At 42.4% G+C, this 22884-nt stretch overlaps 1 protein-coding gene across 1 annotated transcript in view; it reads left to right on the forward strand.

The window, feature by feature from the left end:
- MANEA (mannosidase endo-alpha) overlaps positions 1 to 20977 on the forward strand; it is a 34109-nt gene extending 13132 nt beyond the window's left edge. Inside the window, exons 2-5 of the mRNA XM_040350120.1 lie at positions 8159 to 8704; positions 15738 to 15847; positions 17550 to 17626; positions 20140 to 20977. Of these exons, the coding sequence (XP_040206054.1) occupies positions 8185 to 8704; positions 15738 to 15847; positions 17550 to 17626; positions 20140 to 20776 (1344 nt within the window). The 5' untranslated portion in view covers positions 8159 to 8184 and the 3' untranslated portion in view covers positions 20777 to 20977. The remainder of the gene's footprint in view (positions 1 to 8158; positions 8705 to 15737; positions 15848 to 17549; positions 17627 to 20139) is intronic.
- Positions 20978 to 22884: the final 1907 nt, after the last annotated feature.

Consider the following 22884-nt stretch of genomic DNA (forward strand, 5'->3'; position numbering starts at 1 on the left):
ATAAGAAAAGGGAGGGAAGGAAACATGATGTTCATACTTATATTTTGATCCTACACTAGTCCACTTTCCCTGAAGATAACTAGGCAACCTTGCTACAATAGGATTCACGCCCTGAGCAGTGTCTAAATAGCTAAGACCTGGTAAACTAGGATCTAGGAACTTAGCAATTTCAAGTTCATGAAGGAGGTCACCTAACTCTCTAAGCTTATGATTGTCCTTAACAGAGATCTTAGGAAAGTCGTTTAGTCTCTGGAATAAGGCAGATTCAATGACTTCGGGACTCCCATAGTCTTGATCTAGACGTTCCCAGGCAGCATCAAGGCCTGCGTTAAAGTTATAGATGTAAACAGATTTAAGTCTCTTTACTTGTTCTGAAGATTGTCGCCCCGAATACCTTATTAGTAAATCGAGTTCTGCTTGAGGTTCAACGGGCAAGCTCTTGATTACCGCCTTAAATGTAGATCTCCAACTCCTGTAGTTCTCTGGGCGGTCATCAAATTTATACAGTCCAGTTGTGATCAATTCTTGTAAAGCCATACTCTTGCTGAGCTCCGTAGCGTTGATGCTTTCAGTTTTTATAGCCACCTGGGATACTGATGGTGCGCCGACTTGAGCCATGGTTGGTATCTGAAGTTGGCTGGTTGGTGAAGCGAAAGGTGTTGCAGATGGGTTCAATCTAGGTAAGGGTCTGATGTCTGAAGGTCTCTGAGCATTTGAAGTTGAAGAGAACTGTATCACAGGGGTCATAGAGTTCATCCTGTAGTCTTTTGCTGTACCCTTGTAATCTCTATTCGCATAGGGTGGCACGTGAGCCGCGTAGGTTGACTCACTTGATTTTGTGACATGCAGTAGTTGCGGAGTGTCTCTGTTAGCAGGTGTGTCTAGTTGACCAGCTTGATTTTGTGACACGTTGCCTTCTGGTCCACATGCTGGATGATTATGAGAAAAATCTCCAACTGTAGGTGGGACTGTGATGTCGTGGTTCTGGCTTAAAACGAACTGTAGGGTCCTTTCAATGGGGTCTTGACAAGCGGCCAAGCTGGGACAAGCTGCTCCTTCTTCTTCCAATAGGGCTTGTTCCAAGATGGATAATTCCACCAATGCTACTTCCTTTTCTTTACTCTTCTAAAGGATTTCTAGCTGAGCCTCTAGCTGAGCCTCTGTTTCTGCTTGAATGCGTTTAGCTTCTGCTTTGATGGCTGCTTCTCTTTCAGAGCAGGCGGCTTGAACCTGGGCTGCTGCGACCTTCTGGCGAGCTTTGACTATTTGGTCGCTCAGTGTTGACCTTACAGAGCAGGACCGCATTGACTTAGAAGAGGATTTATGATAGGAGCGGGCAGATCTAGAAGATTTTCCTGAGTGTCTGGAAGAAGCAGATTTACAGGATGTAGTTTCATGTAGCTGTGCTAATCTACCCTCTATCTGTGCCTTTGCTTCAAGATATGTGCTATGCCTCTGCTGGTCAGTAGAAGTAAAGTCCTTTAATTCCACTGCGGCTTCCTCTATGCTGTAATGTGACAATAGGGAATAGAACTTTTCAGAAAGTCTTTTATAATTCTCAAATGCCTTCTTAACCCTTGAGAGAGAGGTGTTCAATTGCTCAGGATTGTTGCTAGTTTCATTAGCGGTTTTTATATAACTTAAAGTCTTATGCCATAATGCAGTCAGGTTACTAGATGTTTCTTCCTTACTTTCTTCATAAACCTCTCTTGCCTTCAAGGATGGATGAGGGCCTCTAGCGGGACGAGCAGAATAAAGTAAGGAGTCTGCTTTATCTTGATTAAATGCAGGTGACTCTGTGGGATCTCTGTCAGACATAATGACAAGTGCTGTAGTTTTGGTGTCTTGTTACAAATCTGCCAGAGCTGAGCTCTGTAGTGACTTCTGATATTAGGCAGATTGAACTGAGGAGCTGGATATTTGTGACATCTAGTGCTGCAACTGGTTTAGACTGGATGGCTCAGCTCACTATCACTTTATACAGGCAGGAATACACAGTTATTTCAGTAGATTCAGGTATTGGATTCACAACCAAAACAGCTTGACAATGATAAATCCCAGGGACTTGATGAAGCTATGATACAGTCTTTGAGCAGTTCAAAAGGTACTTATTGCTCCCCAATAAAGGCAAAATCCCTGGCAGTGAACAGTTATGGAGCATTCAGTAGAAGGCTGGCTTCATACACAGAGTAATGCTTCCGGTGGCTGCAGCAGTGGCACACAGGCCTAACTCTCAGAGCACAGCCTGCAGATGGTATCCTGTGTTAGGATGTTTGTTCTTCACACACACATGTGGTTACTCACGTTTATGAAGCTGCAGAGATAGCTGTGTGATGGATTCTTCTGGAAATTTACTGGAAATTTACTGTTCTGTTTCAAGCATCGGTTGTACCTGTGACAAGCTTCTTGTAGACCCAGTCTGTAAGGATGTATGCAGCAGGTTGAATGATGACTTTAACAGACAGCTTACTCAATGAATAAAGACTCCAGAGGTGTTTTCCAATGCTTCTTTATGCTTCAAGATAACAAGGATATAAACATAGAGGCTTTTCCATAGGTAAATTTCCAATGAAGATACACAGCTCCCACACTCTGCAGACTTTTCAAGCAACTAAGCAAAGATGGGGTTTAGAGCAGGAAATGGTGGGTGGGAGCAACCAAACTAGTCAGAACAGCAGGGGGGTAAGGATCATACCAAATAACATAATAACATAACATGTAATAACTGCTAGACAGTAAAAGCTGCGTGACAGCACACCTTGTGTTTTTTTTTTTTTTTTTCATCTTAATGCATAGGATACATTAAAAGAGAAGTATTGTTTATTTTTTATATGCGTACTTGCCTCGGTGGATGGAACATCAGACTGATGCTGCATCTGTCCCCCGGCGTCTCTGCACTGAGAACCGAGCCACCGAACACCGCCAATTTCAGTCAGTATGGCTTCTGCTCTACTTCTCAGCGCTCATTGGCGTGCTGAGCAGTGGAGGGGCAGGGAGCTTGCTGAGACTGCGATCAATCAGGGCAGCTGACAGATCCCGATTTGGAAGGCGTGATGACACACTGCCCGACTGATGGCAGTGACGTCAGCGAAGAGCGGACTTCAGACCACTCTTTGCTGAAAACAGGTCACAGGAGTGCAAAACGAATTGTACTCCTGTGACCCCAAGGAGAAGCCCAGCCTCAAAAGCTCAGACTGGACTTCTCCTTTTAAGGTGAAAAAAACTTCTGACAGTGACAGGTTTACAACCACTTTAAAGCTTGTAGGAGGAGTTTTTATTCTACTGACTGTCCTATGAGGCTGCAGGGGCCCTGACCCTCTGCCTAGACAGTGCTGATTGGCCCTGTGTTTATCACATGCACCCTCCCAAGAAAAAATACTCTCTAGCAATGTACACCAAACTGAGCATGTGTGGAGTGACTTCAAAGGCTCTGTACTATCAGTAGATGGATTGGAGGCCGGGGAAGAAGAGGAGGATCAGAGAAGACAAGATCAAACAGCCTTTTTACACAATGTGGAGGATTAATCCCTTAGCTAGTAGAACAAGCATGCTTTACTGCTTATACAGACTAATTTTACTGTAGGTTTAGTAACACTTCAACTACAGACGCATACAGTGGCCAAAGGAGTTATTGCAAATAAGTGAATGTACTGACTTGTCCTATAAAATAGATCACTATATAATGATATGTATAAAGCCACTGCTGTAGTACAGAGGATAAAAGGCATGTATTAGAACCTGTTTGCATAAACTACACATAATGAAATACATTTTAACGGTTTTAACATGTTATGTTCTTTGCTGTGCAGTATTTTTAACATCCGTGTAGAATTATTGAAATAGCTAATACGCAAAGGAATCACCTGACATTATTTTATATATTTTATACAGAGAGCAAAGGGAATACCTCTGCAGGTTACAGCTGTTAGTAAACTCAAGTTGGTTACACAAGTGATGCTAAGGTCTCATTCTCTGTACGTTTTAACAGCAGCTGTTTTTGACTTCAGGTTTTTTTTTTCTGCAGCCAGTAAACAATTATCCATGATCAGTTATCAATGGTTTTTGGCAGCAGTGTTTTCTGGCTGGGAACCCTCCCCCAGAACTAGTGGGTTTTGAGAGCAGTTTTTCAGCTGTAAAACTTGGCTATTCTGCCGGCGGTATAGCCGCGGTGCCCCATTGATTTCAATGGGCAGGAGCGGTATACACACCACTCCAAAAATGCGGCTAGCGGGGCTTTTTTTACCGTCATGCTAGTGCACTGCTCCAGTGTATTTTTAGCGCAATAGCACCTGCAAACCACTTCAGTGTGAAAGAGGTCTAACTCTGATGAATTATAAAGTGCAAAAAATTACATAAAAAATTAGGTATATAAATTAGAAGTCCAGATTGTGATGAAAATCCATAGTAAATGTAGTATAAGCCTCCATCAGGGGATCACTTAACGTATCTTCAGTGTTACACCAAGAGTGGTAATTGGGGACTCTTATCAGATACTCTGGACCACCTGTCGCTAGGATGATCGAGTAAGCAAGCAGAATAACCTCTGCAAGATGATGGGGAAAGTCAATGAAGATAGTCAAGCCAGTAGATCTTAAAGCGGGGGTTCACCCTTAGAGGGCACTTTTCCCCCTTAGATTCCTGCTCGTTTTTACTAGGGGAATCGGCTATTTATTTTAAAATATGTGCAGTACTTACCCGTTTACGAGATGCATCCTCTCCGTCGCTTCCGGGTATGGGCTTCGGGAATGGGCGTTCCTTCTTGATTGACAGTCTTCCGAGAGGCTTCCGACGGTCGCATCCATCGCGTCACGATTTTCCGAAAGAAGCCGAACGTCGGTGCGCAGGCGCAGTATAGAGCCGCACCGACGTTCGGCTTCTTTCGGCTACGAGTGACGCGATGGATGCGACCGTCGGAAGCCTTTCGGAAGACTGTCAATCAAGAAGGAACGCCCGCTCCCGAAGACTAATACCCGGAAGCGACGGAAGAAGATGCAGCTCGAAAACGGGTAAGTACTGCTCATATTTTAATACAAATAGCCGATTCCCCTAGACCGAACGAGCAGGAAGCTAAGGGGAGAATTTTTTTTTTTTTACAAATGGGTGAACTCCCGCTTTAATATGGCCATCACTCCACTTACAGCGATAATCCTGATCCACAGAATTTGCATAGGAAGAAAAAGGCTCCAATAGAAAAGCCAAATGGCATATAGAAAATTATTTGCTGGCAAACAAACGTACGCCCGTCCTTCTGGGATCACATGGGGCGTGATGGCATCAGAGCGTAGTAAAGCTTACCTGTAGGTAGAATGAATATATCCTAAATATGCACAGTTTGTGAGATATTCACGTGTTTTGCAACCAGTGACAGGGCATGTGCCGTCAATCCAGAGCTCTGTGTGCGGCTGTGACTCCTGTACACATGCACGTAAGTGACGACATTGTGGCTCAGCACTTCCAATGACCTGAGTCTGGGAGTCAGCCATTAGGACCTTTTCACGCTGTTCTGTAGCAGAATCGTGGTAAAAACGCAATTTTGCTGCGTTTCAGATGAATTTCCTGTGCTTTTTCTTGGCTGCCTGCACTTGTGAAAAATGGACATGCGACTCAAACGGGCAAAACGCTGTATGTTTTTAAAGTGGTTTTGATGTGTTTCCATTCATTTCAATAGGGAGCGGCATTTTTGGTGTGGTTTTAAAAACTGCACCAAAGATGCAGCATGCAGGACTTTTCAAAATGCCCCACACTCATAATGCAATGGTGTGAGGAGTCCCATAGGATTTAAAGAGAAACATTTTTCTTGCATTTTTTATCCTTGCATAGTATAAATGCAGGAAAAATGTATTGGTGTGAAAGGGCCCTTAGCAGCAGTTGGAAGAGTTTTTAGGAAATCATTTTGCTTGTAGACTAGTAAAATAGTGTGCATGAACTAAATGTACAAAGTGACCCTTGTACTGACAACTTTGAAGACCTCTAATACAGACCAGTTGAAAGTACAAAATATAACATGCTTTATTAGACAAAGGTGTATTTTTTTTTTAACCACTTAAGGACCGCCTCCTGCACATATACGTCGGCAGAATGGCACAAGCACGTACCTGTACATTCTCTATAAGTGCCCAGCCGTGGGTCGCGGGCGCGCCCACGACCCGGTCCGAAGATTCGTGACCGTGGGACCCGCGGACCTGATCGCCGCTGGAGTCCCGTGATCGGTCCCTGGAGCTGAAGACTGATGAGAGCTGTGTGTAAACACAGCTTCCCCGTTCTTCACTGTGGCGCTGTCATTGATCGTGTGTTCCCTGATATAGGGAAACACGATCAATGATGTCAAACGTCCAGCCCCGCCCCCCTACAGTTAGAAACACATATGAGATCACACTTAACCCCTTCAGCGCCCCCTAGTAGTTAACTCCCAAACTGCAATTGTCATTTTCACAGTAAACAATGCATTTTTATAGCATTTTTTGCTGTGAAAATGACAATTGTCCCAAAAATGTGTTAAAATTGTCCGCCATAATGTCGCGGTCATGAAAAAAAATCGCTGATCGCCGCCATTAGTAGTAAAAAAAAAAAAAATTATTAATAAAAATGCAATAAAACTATCCCCTATTTTGTAAACACTATGGCCCAGATTCTCGTAGGGCGGCGTAAATGTAAGCGGGCGTAGCATATCGTAGTTACGCTATGCCGCCGCAACTTAGAGAGGCAAGTGCTGTATTCACAAAGCACTTGCGTCCAAAGTTACGTCGGCGTAGCGTAAATGTGCCAGCGTAAGCGCGCCTAAATCAAATGAGGAACAGGGGGGCGTGTTTTATGTTAACTAATCATGACCCCACGTAAATGACGCTTTTTTTCGAACGGCACATGCGCGCGCATGCTCAGTATCACGTAGAATTTTCAAATTAAATTACGCCCGCTCAATGCCTAGTCGACGTGAACGTAACTTACGTCCAGCCCCATTCACGGACAACTTACGCAAACAACGTAAAATACGACGCTGTACGTACGTTTCCGACGTCCATACCTTACATGACTTACCCCTGCTTTATGAGGAGTAACTTTACGTACGTTCGTGAATCGGCGTATCTAGCTAATTAGCATATTCGACGCGGAAATATACGGAAGCGCCACCTAGCGGCCAGCGTAAATATGCACCCTAAGATACGACGGCGTAGGAGACTTACGCCGCTCATATCTAGGCAACTGTGAGGCGTATCTGATTCTATGAATCAGGCGCCGAGTTGCGACGGGCCACATTCAGAGTTACGACGGCGTATCTGGAGATATGCCGGCGTAACTCCTTTGAGAATCCGGGCCTATAAATTTTGCGCAAACCAATCGATAAACGCTTATTGCGTTTTATTTTATTTTTTTAACAAAAATAGGTAGAAGAATACGTATCGGCCTAAACTGAGGGAAAAAAAAATAATTTTTATATATTTTTGGGGGATATTTATTATAGCGAAAAGGAAAAAATATTGCATTTATTTTTTTTCAAAGTTGTCGCTCTATTTTTGTTTATAGCGCAAAAAATAAAAACCGCAGAGGTGATCAAATACCACCAAAAGAAAGCTCTATTTGTGAGGGAAAAAAGGACGCCAATTTTGTTTGGGAGCTACGTCGCACGACCGCGCAATTGTCAGTTAAATCGACGCAGTGCCGAATCGCAAAAACTGGCCGGGTCCTTTACCTGCATTTTGGTCCGGGTCTTAAGTGGTTAAAGCCTTAGCAAAAATGACCATCTTCTTAAAAGTATTTAAAATGCTTTCAGACCTTTTGTCTAGTAAAGCATTTTGTATTTTTCTACAATAATCTTTGGCCTATACCCTAAGCTTTTTTTCTTTGCCTCACACAGTAATCTATCTTTTGAAGTTGCTGTGTTTTCCCAGTGATCCATAAAAAACAACTCAAAGTAGAAATGCATTTTCTCCCTTTTTTTTCATGTGTATAAAACCTTGCCATCACCTACCGTGTTTTATACCAAGAGATAAATGATCTGTTTGTGTTCATTTTAGTTACAGGCCTTTTTATGTCGCCTAATCTCCTTTAAACAGGATGAAAGCACCACCTCATCATAATGGCGTTACAACTAGCATTTATTACGCTTTGCTGGTGACTGGATTATGTGTAATCTTCATTAACTGTGTTTTCTTTCTTGCAGCATAAAATTAATGGAGCTATGTCATCATGACAAGACTTCGCAGAAGAACATGCATCACGTTAGGAATTGTCATTTTAATTGTCAGTAGTCTTATGCTGGCCTTGAAATCATTGAGGCCTGAAACGGCTGCATTTGGAAGCCCTTTTGCATTAGGTCTTTTACCTGAACTTCAGAAAGTCACAGCTCTTCATGAGAAAAATGGTGTAAAACTTAATGTTCGGTCAGCACACAAAACTCAAGCTGACACGCTTGAGTCCCAGAAGCCTGCCGATATAAAGATGGAAAACCTTCCAGCTCCTAATTATAACCTTCATGTTTTTTATTATACGTGGTATGGAAACCCTCAGTTTGATGGTAAATACATTCACTGGGATCACAAACTACTCAAACACTGGGATGCTAAAATTGCTGGTAATTACCCTACTGGAAAACACAATCCACCTGAAGATATTGGAGCTAATTTTTATCCAGAACTTGGACCATACAGTTCCAGGGATCCTTCTGCTTTGGAAGCCCATATGAAGCAAATGCAATCTGCTGCCATAGGTAAAGCTTTTTATAACACAACTGGGTTATGCACTCTCGCTACTATAGCTGTTAATTTTTTTTGCAACTCCCTTGTGCTAAAATACTATGCTTGCAGCAGAGAACAATGGCTAACCAGTGTTTACACTTGAGAAAATGCTTTTAATTGGCCAAAACCCAACTAATGATAGAGCTGCCATTGCTATTCTGAATAATCTGTGTATGTAAATGTTCACACACCTGTAAAGGAATTAAACATTTAGATGTTTGGACAAGGTCACACATGTGGCAGTTTTTAATGCTCTCTGAAAAGGTTGTTTTTCCTAGGTCAGTAGAGAAGTAAGTGGCTTCCTGGTGTCTGGGAAGTTTTTATTATTTATAATAAAAGATTGAGGAGTGCAGCAATTCTGGAACTTTGCTATGCATGTAGACAGGCTGTGCTGGCACCCTTGAACCACTCTCACAAAGTGTTTCAATTCACCTGGAGCATTTATTTTGAACTTTGACTTCCTAGGTGTTGTTGCTTTTTGTTTACAAAACAGCGATTTATTTTTTATTTTTTTTCCATTGAACTAACCTGCTGCAAATGCAAGCCAAGTGTTTGCTGCAAGGTTGTGATATGGCCACACTGACTTCAGTGGGTGAGTGTGAGTGCTGTTGAACCTGGCAAAAATGTGTTAAATGTGAAGTTTGCACGTATCCGACCACCTTTAGCTGTCTGGCTAGGCTTTTGGGGGACAGTAAACACAACCAAATCACAATTTTTTTTTTTACTGCCCATGTGAACAAGGTCTACCAGTTGCAAAAAAAAGGCTTCTGGATACTTTGAAATGACTGATCTTCAACCAAGTTGCAATACAAGACAAACAAGCCTGTACTATTTTTGTACAGCACTTTTCCATACTAGGCAGGAAAAGTGTGTGAATCCGTGTTTTTAGTAATTTTTCAAACCATTTTTGGTGGCAATAACTTCCAACAAATTTTTATTGTAGCTACGAACGCAAAATACACATGGTGTTAGGATCGATATAAACCAGTGTTTTTCAACCTGTTTTTCAGTCAAGACACCCTTTAGAACTGTGCACAATCCTGGGGTATACCAGTCTGAGGGCTTGCTCACACCAGAAGTGCGTAATTTTTGCAATACAGCACTGCATTAATTTAGCTGACAATTGCACGGTCTTGCGACACTGTATTCAAATAACATTTATCCCCCCCCCCCCACAATTGGAGCTTTCTTTTGGTGGGTTTTGATCACCTCTATGGGTTTTATTTTTTGCGCTATAAACAAAAAAGACTGTAAATTTTGAAAAAAAAATAAATAATAATAATTTTCTGCCATAAAACATACCCAATAAAAACATTTTAAAAAAAAATCCAATTTCTTCATCAATTTAGGTCAATATGTATTCTGCTACGTGTTTTTTTGTAGAACAAAAAAAAACAATACGCGTATATTGATTGGTTTGCGCAAAAGATATAGGGGCAGATCCACAAAAGAATTACGCCGGCGTATCTATTGATACGCCGCCTAATTTTAAAGTTCCTGCGTCGTATCTTTGTTTTGTATCTACAAAACAAGATACAACGGCATCTGGGATCGATCCAACAGGCGTACGTCTTAGTACGCCGTCGGACCTTAGGTGCATTTTTTCCGCCGGCCGATAGGTGGCGTTTTCGTCGAATTCCACATCGAGTATGCAAATTAGCTAGTTACGGGGATCCACGAACGTACGTCTGGCCGGCGCATTTTTTTACGTCGTTTGTGTCCGGTTTAATTTTGAGCATGCGCACTGGGATACCCCCACGGACGGCTCATGCGCCGTTCAAAAAAAAAGTTGTTTGCGTCGGGTCACGACGTACTTACATAAAATCGGTCACAAAATATTCCAACTGCACACCTTCCAGGAAAATGGCCAATAAGTAAAAGGGTGCTGAAACGATCACCAGCTGGGAACCGGAAAGCAAATCATGTACACATATTCGCCAGCACACCAAGGATCATTGAAAAAACGTCCAAAAATTTTATGCATAATAGCGATCCAAAAGCAGCTTTTTGGATCGCTATTATGCATTAAGTGGGACTGCGACATGCGGCGGACAGATCGGAAATTTTTTACACTTTTTTGGGGAACCAGTGATAATATTACAGTGATCAGTGCTAAAAATATGCATTGACGTTGTATTAATGACACTGGCAGGGAAGGGGTTAACATCAGGGGCGTTCACTGGGTTAACTGTGTTTCCTGGGTGTGTTTACTAACTGTATGGGGGATGGGCTGCCTGGGATAACACGGAGAGCCATCTTCCTGCATAATAGAAAGACAAGCCCTCAGTGTAAGCCCCTGTCAGAAAGGAGATCGGTCTTGTTTACTTCAGCAGATCGCCGTTTTGTCACTGCAGGGTACGATCGGACCTGCTGCTTGGCTCCCCCAATGGGCAACCAGCGTGCCCAAAAAATGCTAGTGCACGGATCGCTGTACCAGTACTTCGATTCATGCAGCCAAGACACCTTGTACCAGTATAACTGCAACAGGTGGTCGGCAAGTGGTTAATGGGCACAAACATGCGTGCATTTGCTAGATGCACGGGGGTGTCATGAAGAATTAATGGCACCCACATGTGACTGCAAAAGGCTGCATATTTATGTGCGGCATGGGTAAGCATACGATTTTGCATGCGTTACTGCACCTGGTATGAACAAGCCCTAAAATGTAGTCTGTGAGGCAGGGTTCAGTGATCTTGGGTTGGAACTCCCCCCAAATTCCCCCTCCTAGCACAAACCTGTTCCCAACCATAAGACTATTTCCACTAGTGTCACTTGGGGCTGCAAAGTTGCATTATAAGTCATACTCCATGATTTCCAATGAGTACCAATCATATCTGTGCGACTTGAAAGTAGTCCCTGCACTTCTTTGGTCCCACTTTGATGCAACTTAAGGTCCACAGACCTCAAGAATATACAGGCATTGCTTCAAGTCTTGGGCCCCTTGCACACTGGGGCGTTTTTCATGCGGTACAGCGCTAAAAATAGCGCTGCTATACCGCATGAAAAATCATGCCCTGCAGTGTTCAATGTGAAAGCCCGAAGGCTTTCACATTGAAGCGGTGCGCTAGCAGGAGCGCACCAAAAGTCCTGCTAGCCGCATCTTTACCGTGGGCGGTATTAACCCTTTTTCGGCCGCTAGCGGGGGTTAAAACCTCACCGCTAGCGCCCGAATATCGCGGTAAATATGACGGTATAGCCGCGCTACAAATATCGCGGCTATACCATCACCGCGGCTCCACGCTGCAATGTGAAAGCAGCCTTAGGGTTGCAATAGTGGAAACGGCCCAAAACAGAAAAGTTACTTTATCTTGCCAGAATTGTAACTTTCTGTCATAGATTTGGGCAGACTGCTAGATGGGGCTGGACGCTGCACCTGAAAATGCCAGAATTTGATGCAAACCGCCTGTGTGCATGTAGCCTTAATATTGTAGGAGTTTGCGTTGTAAACCAGCACCGGGTATGCAAATTAGGAGTTACGGGGATCCACAACGGATTTTCGTGTTCGATACGTCGCCGCTAGTCTAGTTTCCCGTCGCAAAGTTAGTCGTCGTTTTGGGTGCCCTAACTTTAGTCAGCAATCGTATTGCTGTCTAAAGTATGGCCGTCGTTCCCGCGTCGAAATTTAAAATTTAACGTCGTTTGCATAACACGTCCGGGAATACGGAAGTACGCTACGCGCATCGCCGCTCGAAAAAATTACGTCACGGCGCGCAAAGCACAACGGGAATTGCGAAACTGAGCGTGCGCAGTAGGTCCGGCGCGGGAGCGCGCCTAATTTAAATGGCACACGCCCATTTGAATTGGCCCGCCTTGCGCTGGAGGCCGCCAGCGTAGTTTTCATCGCAAGTGCTTTGTGAATCAGGCACTTGCGATAAAAACTTGCGGCGGTTTAACGTATCTAAGATACGTTACGCCGCCGCGATTCTACGTGAATCTGGCCCATAGTGCTTTTTTTATTGGCCCCTTTCAATTCTGAACATGTTTCCCATTAGTTTACATTAGCATGTGGAAGACTCCATTTCTCGTTTTTTTTATTGCTGGTCACGGGACAGGTTACAGAAATGAAGGTGTAAGTGATATGATGACTGAATTTCATATTCTCTTGCATAGGAAAGGATTATAATTTGAATGGCTATAAAACTTTCACGTTCGCACATAAAGGGCTTTGCAAGTAAATGGGTGACATTAAACTAATTTTAAACTGTACATTATCCTTCTGCATTGCAGTGCACAATTTCTAGATTTTTTCCCATCACTGCAACATGATGAGAAATTTTTAGGACAATTAAACAGTGTATGAACTCGCATTACACCTGTGTGAAATTATAAAGTACCTTTTAGTGCAAATGTGATGCATTGTTAAATTTAAAAGTGCCAAGTGGTCCATGATCTGTCAGCATTGGCTCTTCCTTTTTTTTTTTTTTTTTTATTCTTCTAGTATTTTGGCAAGTCTACATGCCCATTTGAAACAGACAGCAAGATTGGACTGTTTGTACATGCATGTGAGAAGTGCCAGAAACGGGGGAACAAACAATATATATATATATATATATATTTTTGTGATTGTGTCCTGAAACAATAAAATTGTGTAACGTCTGATCGTGCAGCCAGCTTGGTTTATTCCATGTGGGGAATGTTGACAATCCCCATTAGCCAGCACCTGCAATCACAGAGATGGCCTCATTGCTGGCTTTGAGACCAATTTTCCTTTTGCTATTGTGAATGAGCATGACCTGTACATTATTATTGGGGAAATGTTAACATTTTAAATCCCATTTTTACAGTATTTTTTGGTTGAGTGACCATGTTTCATGTTACACCCATATTTAAGATGTAGCATGAAACATGGATAGTGTCTGCAGACCCCCAGCCTCCAAACCGCCTTCCCCTCCCTTACCACCTTCCTCTTACAGAGAATGGTGTTTTTTCTCCCCACCAGCTCCTGACATTATTTGAAATCTATGAATATAAATACTACAAGTCCCATTTTCACCACAGCAGAAGGATTTTTAGTTCTCCATGAAGCACAAGTGTGATGATGATGTAGAACAGGGGTGCCCAACCAGTGGCCCGCGGAGTCCTCTGATGTGGCCCGCAACCTCCTGCTCTGGGCTGGTGGGTTGGCAAGCCCAGATCGCGGGTTTTTGATCAGCTATCCCAGAGCATCAGTTTTGTGAATGAAGCCAGCGGTAGCACAGGTAATCGGCTGTGCAGCAGAGCCGCATAAGCCGATGCTTCCTGTATAGCACTGGCTCCTGTCATAGGTCAAATCCCAAATGCACTTTGCCTGGGGCCACAATAGCTGGTGATGCCTGAATGGAAGATTTATTAAAGGTAATTTCTCTTTCGTTCATGGACGGACACAGCCTTAATCTTGACAAAGTGGGTATTGGCCTTCATTCAGGAGTGACTAGGCAGAAACTTATAGAAGGTGTTAAACACATCGCACACCACACAGTACCGCCCAGGGGGCGGTCCCTCTGGGTATTACCTTTCTGCATTTCGCAGATCCGTTTTTCTCTGCCTAGCTAGGGCGAAGACATGACTCCCTTTCGGGCCCATATGCCTGGAGATCTATTCCAAATTGAATTTTTTCATTTTTATGCTGTTCCTACCCCTCGTTTTTGACACTGCTTTGGGACGTCCCACTTTTCCAAGATTAAGGCGGTGTCCGTCCATGAACGAAAGAGAAAATTTGATTTTTGTACTCACCGTAAAATCCTTTTCTCTGAGTTCATGGACGGACACAGCACCCACCCCTCTGTTTTGAGTTTGTACTGCCTTTTGACGAACTGAGTTGCGAGATGCAGAGAGAGGGGTTATACCCAGAGGGACCGCCCCCTGGGCCGTACTGTATGGTGTGTGATGTGTTTTAACACTTTCTATAGGTTTCTGCCTAGTCACCCCTGAATGAAGGCTAATACCCACTTTGACAAGATTAAGGATGTTTTTTCTTTTAACTCTAACAAAACTGTTGTGCTTTTCTGTACTGGCAACACTTGGAACATTTCTTGTCTGTGTGCAATGAGGATAAATAGCAGAATCTCCTTTTGTGAAGTCACAGATAGTATTATAACCCTGCGAGAAGTCTTACCCATGTAAACCTTTAAACACCTTTTTTATAAAATATTATTTTCACACATGACCTTTCTAATCCAGACCTTGCATATGCGAACAGCTTCTGCTTTCAGAATATACACACCACCATGTAAAAGAAAAAAGGAAACAGAAATATATTATCCTTCCTACAGCAAGGAAAGATATAGAAAAGGATATCAATGGCATACAGTGATGACTGTTTTATACAAGAACTATTTTTTGAGTTGGTCACTAGATGGTATAGCACTTCACTGATGTTATCTCAGAGTTTCAATTGAAATTACAAGCAGAGTTGGTTCTGTTTTAACCTTGACAAACCAAAGTTTGCCCCCAGGATGTACAAACTTTACTTTTTTGATCATAGCAGCTAAGATGATAATTCTGAGATATTTGAAGCAATCCAAAGTGCTCAATTTCAGAAAATGGAATAAAGAAATAGATGCCTATGCCTTGTTTGAGAACACAAGATGATCTATTCTATCTGGACTCCCTTGTTCAAATTCAAAAGTTCAAATATGTGTAAATAAAATATATAGGAGTTGAGTTACTAAAGGGAAATGAACTGGGCACTTTGAAAGTGCAGTTGCACTAATTTTCCCCAGAGCTTAGTGAATGTAGAGAAGCTGTGCTGATTGTTTATTGTCCAGTCACGAACAAGCCAAAATGCTGTATTGTTTTCCTTGCACCTGATTGGGTAATCCTTTACAAAGTGAGGCTTCACCACATTCACTAAGCTCTGGGGAAAATGAGTGCAAATGCACATGCAAAGTGCATAGTCTATTTGCCTTTAGTAATTCGACCACCATTTTCTTATTGAACTGATATATAGGTTTTTCTTGTCAACGTGAATTTTTTAATGTTTCTGCAGGCGATCTGTATAGCTTTAAATATCAATATTGATTACAGGTGTGCTATCTTTGTCATGGTATCCACCGCAAATGAGTGATGACAGTGGTGTCCCTTCTGATGATTTGGTGCCACATATTTTAGACATGGCTCATAAATATGGCCTGAAGGTAAGTTGAGATGTTTGTGTGTGCAAGTATGTTTTTAGTCTTCATTTTATTCTTTTTAGTTATCTGAATGTTTTCACATACATCTTGTGACGGTTGCTAAAAACGTATAGTTTGGGGTATGGTCTTGGCATGGGGGGGGGGGGGTGTAAAGCAGCACTGTAGATGAGCATTCTACCTTCTACCCTGCAGTCACCTACCAGTCCCAGTATATCTCCATATGGGGATGACTAACAAGAAGAGACCTAAGAAGCTGTCGCAACACTGCCCCGCCAGCTATGGACTGCTTTCTGAAGCAAATATAGCTGGTAGTCTCCTTTTGGATGTGTCCCAAGAAAAATGACGAAAATGAGACGATCCCTAAACCTGTTCTGGACAAGCTTAGCTCTCAAGGCCTGCCTTATAAATTGGGTCACCCATTTCACCTCGTTGTGCGTAACGGTAACGGCTCTTGTTCGCTGAACCCTGGCAGGTCGGCTCCCCTGCGCGAGAGCCCGTAGCTATACGTCGGCTCTCACGCAGGCCCCTCGCCCCCGACTCCTGTGCACGCGCGCGGCGGGCACGATCGCCGCCGGGCACACGTGATCGCTCATTACAGCTCCCGATCCTGTCAGGGAGAGAAATGCTGATCTTCTGTTCATACAATGTATGAACAGAAGATCGGTCATTTCCCCCTAGTGAGGCCACCCCCCCCCACAGTTGGAACACACCCAGGGACATATTTGACCCCTTCCCCGCCCCCTAGTGTTAACCCCTTCACTGCCAGTGGCATTTTTATAGTAATCCAATGCATTTTTATAGCATCGATCGCTATAAAAATGCCAATGGTCCCAAAAATGTGTCAAAAGTGTCTGCCATAATGTCGCAGTACCGAAAAAAATCGCTGATCGCCGCCATTACTAGTAAAAAAAAAATATTTATAAAAATACCCCCCATTTTGTAAACGCTATAACTTTTGCGCAAACCAAACGCTTATTGCGATTTTTTTTTTTTAATGAAAAATATGTAGAAGAATACGTATCGGACTAAACTGAGGAATTTTTTTTTTCTATTATCTCCATCTCTATATTGTCAGCATCTGTTAATTGATGTAGGTGAGTTTAATTACAAATTGCAGGAGCATCACAAACTTGGAATGCAATTATTTCTTACAGTTTTGAGAAGGTGCCAATAATTTTGTCTAGTCCATTTTCTGAGTTTTGTGTGAAATGTGTCAGTTTGGCTTTTTGTTTCTCCACTTTTTTGGGTCATACCAATACAAACAAAAGAAATAAACATGAGAATGCCTAACTGTTTGTAATTGCAACAATTTTCTTGGGGAAGTGGTGCATTATCTGACAGAAATGCAGGGGTGCCAATATTTTTGGCCATCACTGTAATACTACAGGACTGATTGGCTTAATATGTTGTAAGGTCTGGAGAAGCAATCCTTTTTTCCACTTTACTTTCCTGTTATTTTATTAGTATTCATAGCATGTGTGGTAATTGACCTTTTAAATTATAGCCTCTAATGCATATGCATATGTGTTGTTGATTATAATGACACTGCAGATATGACCCACACTGTAATTTCAGCCTTGACTGACCTCTGCGAAAGATAAATGACTGCACTTTCTGTTTTAAAAAAAAATGTTTTCCTTTGCAAGGAAAATGTACTTGTATGTTTTTAATGCAGTTTTTTTTATCCTTTTTTTTTTTTTTGTAGGTTAATTTTCATATTGAGCCATACAAAGACCGAGATGATGTTAATCTACGTGACAATATTAAGTATATTGTTGACAAGTATGTTTTTATACTTAGTTCCAGTGTGCCATGCTACCTATTTTGTTTTATTTTGCTCAGCACGTTTTTTTCTTTATTCATGTGACTTATGCTTATATAATGCATTTCTAAAAATGGAAAGATTGTGGTTGATGCACATTATCAAAAATATGCCACATTGGTTAGACCTACATAAACAAATGAGGAGGAAGGACAAGTGGCGTCATAAGGTTTAGAAGGCCAATTAGATATCTGCCTTAATTTTACAATGTGTCCTAAAAAGAAACATGTTGGCAGATCAGCCTAGCACCTAGGACAACCAAAGCCAAAATGGTTAACTATGCCGCATTACTATTTAACCCAGTATTGGCTGGTGGAGCCTGACATTCTTAGTTTGTTCCTCCTAGACAGGAATAGGAAATAATCCTCTCCTGTACTTGGCCAGCTTTATACTTTAATTCATAATATCCTTCAAATATTTCCCTGACTACACATAGAATCCATGTGGAAAGCTGAATGGTGAGCTGTACCTGAAAGATGTGGCTCATTGCCTGTCTGACAAAGACCTTATTTATCAACAAGTAACGAATGTATGCAGTATCCAGTTACGAAATTTGTCTGCTGTTAAATATATATTGTCAAAAGTATTGGGACGCCTGCCTTTACGCATACGTGAAGTTTAAAACCGTCTAAGTCCGTGGGGTTCATTATTAACTTGGCCCCACCCTTTGCAGCTATAACCGCTTCAACTCTTTTGGCAAGGCTGCCTACAAGGTTTAGGAGTATGTTTATGGTAAGGTTTGACCGTACTTCCAGAAGCGCATTTTTGTAAGGTCAGGCACTGATGTTGGACAAGAAGGCCTGTCTTGTAGTCGCCACTCTCTAATTCATCCCAACAGTATTCTATCGAGTTGAGATCAGGACTATGTGCAGGGCAGTCAAGTTCCTCCACCCCAAACTCGCTCACCCATGTCTTTATAGATCTTGTTTGGGGATTATGGTGTGGGGTTGTCTTTTCATGGGTTGGGCTTGGCCCCTTAGTTCCAGTGAAAGGAACGCTTAAGGCGTCGGCATACCAAGACATTTTGGACAATTTAATGCTCCCAACTTTGTGGCATGTTTGGGGATGGTCCCTTCAACATGACTGCAGACCCATACACAAAGCAAGGTCCATAAAGACATGGATGCGCGTGTTCAGGGTGGAGGAACTTGACTGGCCTGCATAGATTTCTGACCTCAACCCGATTGAACACCTTTGGGATGAATTTGAATGGAGACTGCGAGCCTGGCCTTCTTTTCCAACATCAGTGCCTGACCTCACAAATGCGCTTCTGAAAGAATGGTCAAACATTTCCATAGACACTCTCCTAAACCTTGTGGACAGCCTTACCAGAAGAGTTGGAGCTGTTATAGCTGCAAAGGGTGGGCCAACGGTAGTGGAGAAAACGATCTGGTGTGCTGGACTGATGGGCAGGAAGTCGAGTGAGGGCATGATGGCCCCCACTCAGCTCAATGCTCTTGGAGGACCGGAGCAAAGTCGAACCTCACTGCCTTAAATGGCCCGTTCTTTTATTTTTTGTATAAAAGTGCTATACGGACCTCAATTGCAAACTTCATAGTGGATTGCAACCTGTGGCCAACCCCTCACTGGTGCATTTTTTTATGGTTTGCTTTCCTCTCCTGCTGTCTGTTAAGAGGGTGTGGATGTGCTCTGCATGGCCATAACAAATGACTTTGCGGAGCACAGATATGAAGCTGAGCCATTGGTCTACATACCATTGGCAGAACTTCTCTCTTGAAGCAGTATTTAACCCAAAAGCAAACTTTTATTATATATTGCAGTTTACCAGTTCTTAGATGTGATATCGGAATTGGTTTCTCTTTTAGGCTTGCTTCTATTTTGATCTGATGATCCAGCCAGCAAGTCTGTTGTTTTTCAAAAGAACAAGCTCTCCCGCAGAATCTATTAGTTTACGTGGATGAGACAAAAACACTTAACACTGCCAGGGGTGATTAAGATGATCAACTTTCATTTCTTCATGTAAAGCCTTTATCCCAAAGGGAAAAAAAAACTGTTTCCTGTAACCGATCATAAAATGTGAGCTGGCGTTGCAGTTTGTTTATCCAAATATGTTGGCACATTTAACACTAACCCCACCCCAAAGACAAGACTGACAGTGCTGCTGTGCCTCTTCTGCTTATTCATTCGGTTGTGTTGTGAGATGTGATTCACTAATGCAGGAGGTGTGGTACTGGCCAGATTACCAGTTGAAAACAAAAAATAAATAAATACTGATGCAGCCACCACAATTAATGATTGATAAGCTTAAATATAATAATGTTTTGCATTTGGGTTTAATACTGTGTTGTCAGAGCAGAAAGCAAAATGGACACATTTTTATACAGTAGATGCAGGAAAACTTTAGCCAGTATCTCTAAATGTAATAATTAGCATTTTGTTTTTTTTATTAGTATATTGGTTTGTTTGTTGAATTTTTGTTGCTAACTTTTTGTTATCTACCTTTTTATCTTAGGTATGGAAACCATCCTGCATTTTACAGATATAAAACTAATTCTGGCAAAAATGTGCCTATGTTTTATATTTATGATTCCTATATAACAAGTCCTGACAAGTGGGCTAATTTGTTCTCAGCATCAGGATCCCTAAGTATTCGGAATACGCCATATGATGGACTTTTTATTGCTTTGCTTGTAGAAGAAAAACATAAGTTTGATATAAAAAGTAGTGGTTTTGATGGGATTTATACATACTTCGCCACCAATGGTTTTACCTATGGATCCTCGCATCAACACTGGCCAAGTTTGAAAGAGTTTTGTGATTCTAATAATTTGATATTTATTCCAAGTGTTGGACCTGGGTACATAGATACCAGCATACGTCCTTGGAATTTTAAAAATACAAGAAACAGAATTAATGGCAAATACTACGAGACTGCTCTTAATGCAGCATTATTGGTGCGACCAAGTATCGTTTCTATTACATCTTTCAATGAATGGCATGAAGGAACTCAGATTGAAGCAGCAGTTCCAAAAAAGAATCCACAGATGAAATATGAGGACTACTTGCCCCATAAACCTAGCATTTATCTGGATATCACCAGAAAATGGTCTGAAAAATACATGAAGGAACGTGAACAATGGCTGGTTTAAATAGTGGTTAGATCTATGTTGAGTTAATTGGTATTCAGGACATTGAAATTCCTCCTTATGAAATAGGTTTTCTCATTAATAACTGATTTTGTATAGTTGCTGGCAGTGCCTACCTAGAGGAGTTGGCCTATCTGGGAAAACTGAATTGGTTTGGGAAACTTTAACTTTCTCATTAAAGCGGATGTCCGCTGAAAAAAAAAATATTAAATGCCAGCAGCTACAAGTACTGCAGCTGCTGACTTTTAATATTAGGACACTTACCTGTCCTGGAGTCCAGCGCCGTTCGTAGCAGAGGACGATAAATCGCTCGTCGCTCTGCTGCCCCCCCCCCCGCCATCCTCGGTGAGGGAACCAGGAAGTGAAGTGCTCCGGCTTCACTGCCCAGTTCCCTACAGCGCATGCGCGAGTCGCGCTACGCCTGCCGATTGGCTTCTACTGTGTACTGGGGGCCGAGTGTTCCCAGAACACAACGGGGGGGGGGGGTGACGTCATGCCCGCAGTCTGCCCGAGACTGTGTGGCCGGAAGTGGGTGCAAATGCCTCCCCCCTGAAAGGTGTCAAATGTGACACCGGAGGGGGGGGGGGGGTTCCGATCAGCGGTAGTTCCACTTTAGGGTGGAGCTCCGCTTTAAGCCTCTATGATTGTATTATTTGCAGCAGGCAAAACCTCCATGTTACCTAAATCAAAATTAGTGCTGCCGATACATTTCCCAAGATTCAAAATGACGAGAAAATATTTTATATTTGAAAACTATATTAAATTCTAAGTGTTAATTGAAGTAATTTCTTGCACTATAATTTGCAAACCACTGTTGTAATATATAGTTTTTGTATAGTAATGTTATACCTTGTTTGTTAAAGGTAGATACAATGTAGACCAGGTGGAAATATTATGACACTCACTCTTGTCACTCAGATCCTAAGACATTCATAAGTTCTAATAAACAATCTTGACAACATTGGTGGTATACGTGTGGCAAGTATCTGTTCATACCTCTAAATGCTGGGCTATTTTAACTACACATGTTTTTATGCTAATTTTTATGATGATGATAAAGTTGAAAGAAAACAACGTCCATTGAAAACATCGAAATTAAAACCTGCACCCTCTGAACCCTAAATTCATAGCTGAACCACGGAGAGGCAAAAAAACATTGAGTGTGGTCCAGTTTGCAGTTTTTGCAATTTTTGGAAATTAATAATATAATTTTAAACATTTTCTCATCTGGGTATCATTTACAGTACATGTTTGATATAATTAAGCACAACATGCAGAAGAGCCGCTGTGTGACCCTTTGTAAATTTAGTGTTTTGATGCTGTACATGCATTTGCTTGCAGCTGACATTAATTAAGCATATGACCAGGGTTTTATTAGCTTCAAAACTGTGGGTGTACGTACTGGACATTAGGATTATTATAAAAAAAACAGAATACAGCAGTGCAGAAAACTGACTTTCTCTTATCGTCCATGGACAGACACAGCCTCTTCAAGTCTTGACAAGTGGGTTATGTTCCCTGTTTACAGGAGAGGACTAGGCAGAAACATGTTAGATATTCAGATACATGTTATTTTAACAGAGTTGAACAGCCCCGCCCAGGGGGCGATCCCTCTGAACAAACCCACCTCCCTGCAGCATGCAGCCACAGTTTCGTTCTGCCTAGCAAAGGAGGACGTTGTATGGCTCCCTTCTGGGCCCAGCGCCCTGAGGAAAAGATTTTATTTTATTTGTCTTTTTGAGAATCTTCTATCAACTGTCGGCTGAGAGACAGGCTGGATATATAAATCCTTGTAGTCTTCTCAGTTCTGCCAGCGAGCGTGAGTGCACGCCTTTGCAAAGAGGCTGGGTCTGCCACGACATGCCCCATGACTCCTGGGGTGGCCGGTGAGCTTTGCTCCGAGGTCCACATATGACTGGGCTGTGGTGTTGTCTCACACAGTGGACCGGACCGACAGCTACCTCCAACACGGTTGTATGCCTGTCTGGAATGTGTCAGTGAGTCCTCGTGTGGACGGGTAAGTACAGTCCCTCCCGCTTAGGTGGGGTGGTACGGTTGAGCATTCCTGGGGTTTGGGCCTATCCTCCTTTCCCTGCTCCCTTTTCCCTCTG

The sequence above is a fragment of the Rana temporaria genome, chromosome 4 (genome assembly GCF_905171775.1).
Source record: "Rana temporaria chromosome 4, aRanTem1.1, whole genome shotgun sequence".
NCBI lineage: Eukaryota > Metazoa > Chordata > Amphibia > Anura > Ranidae > Rana > Rana temporaria.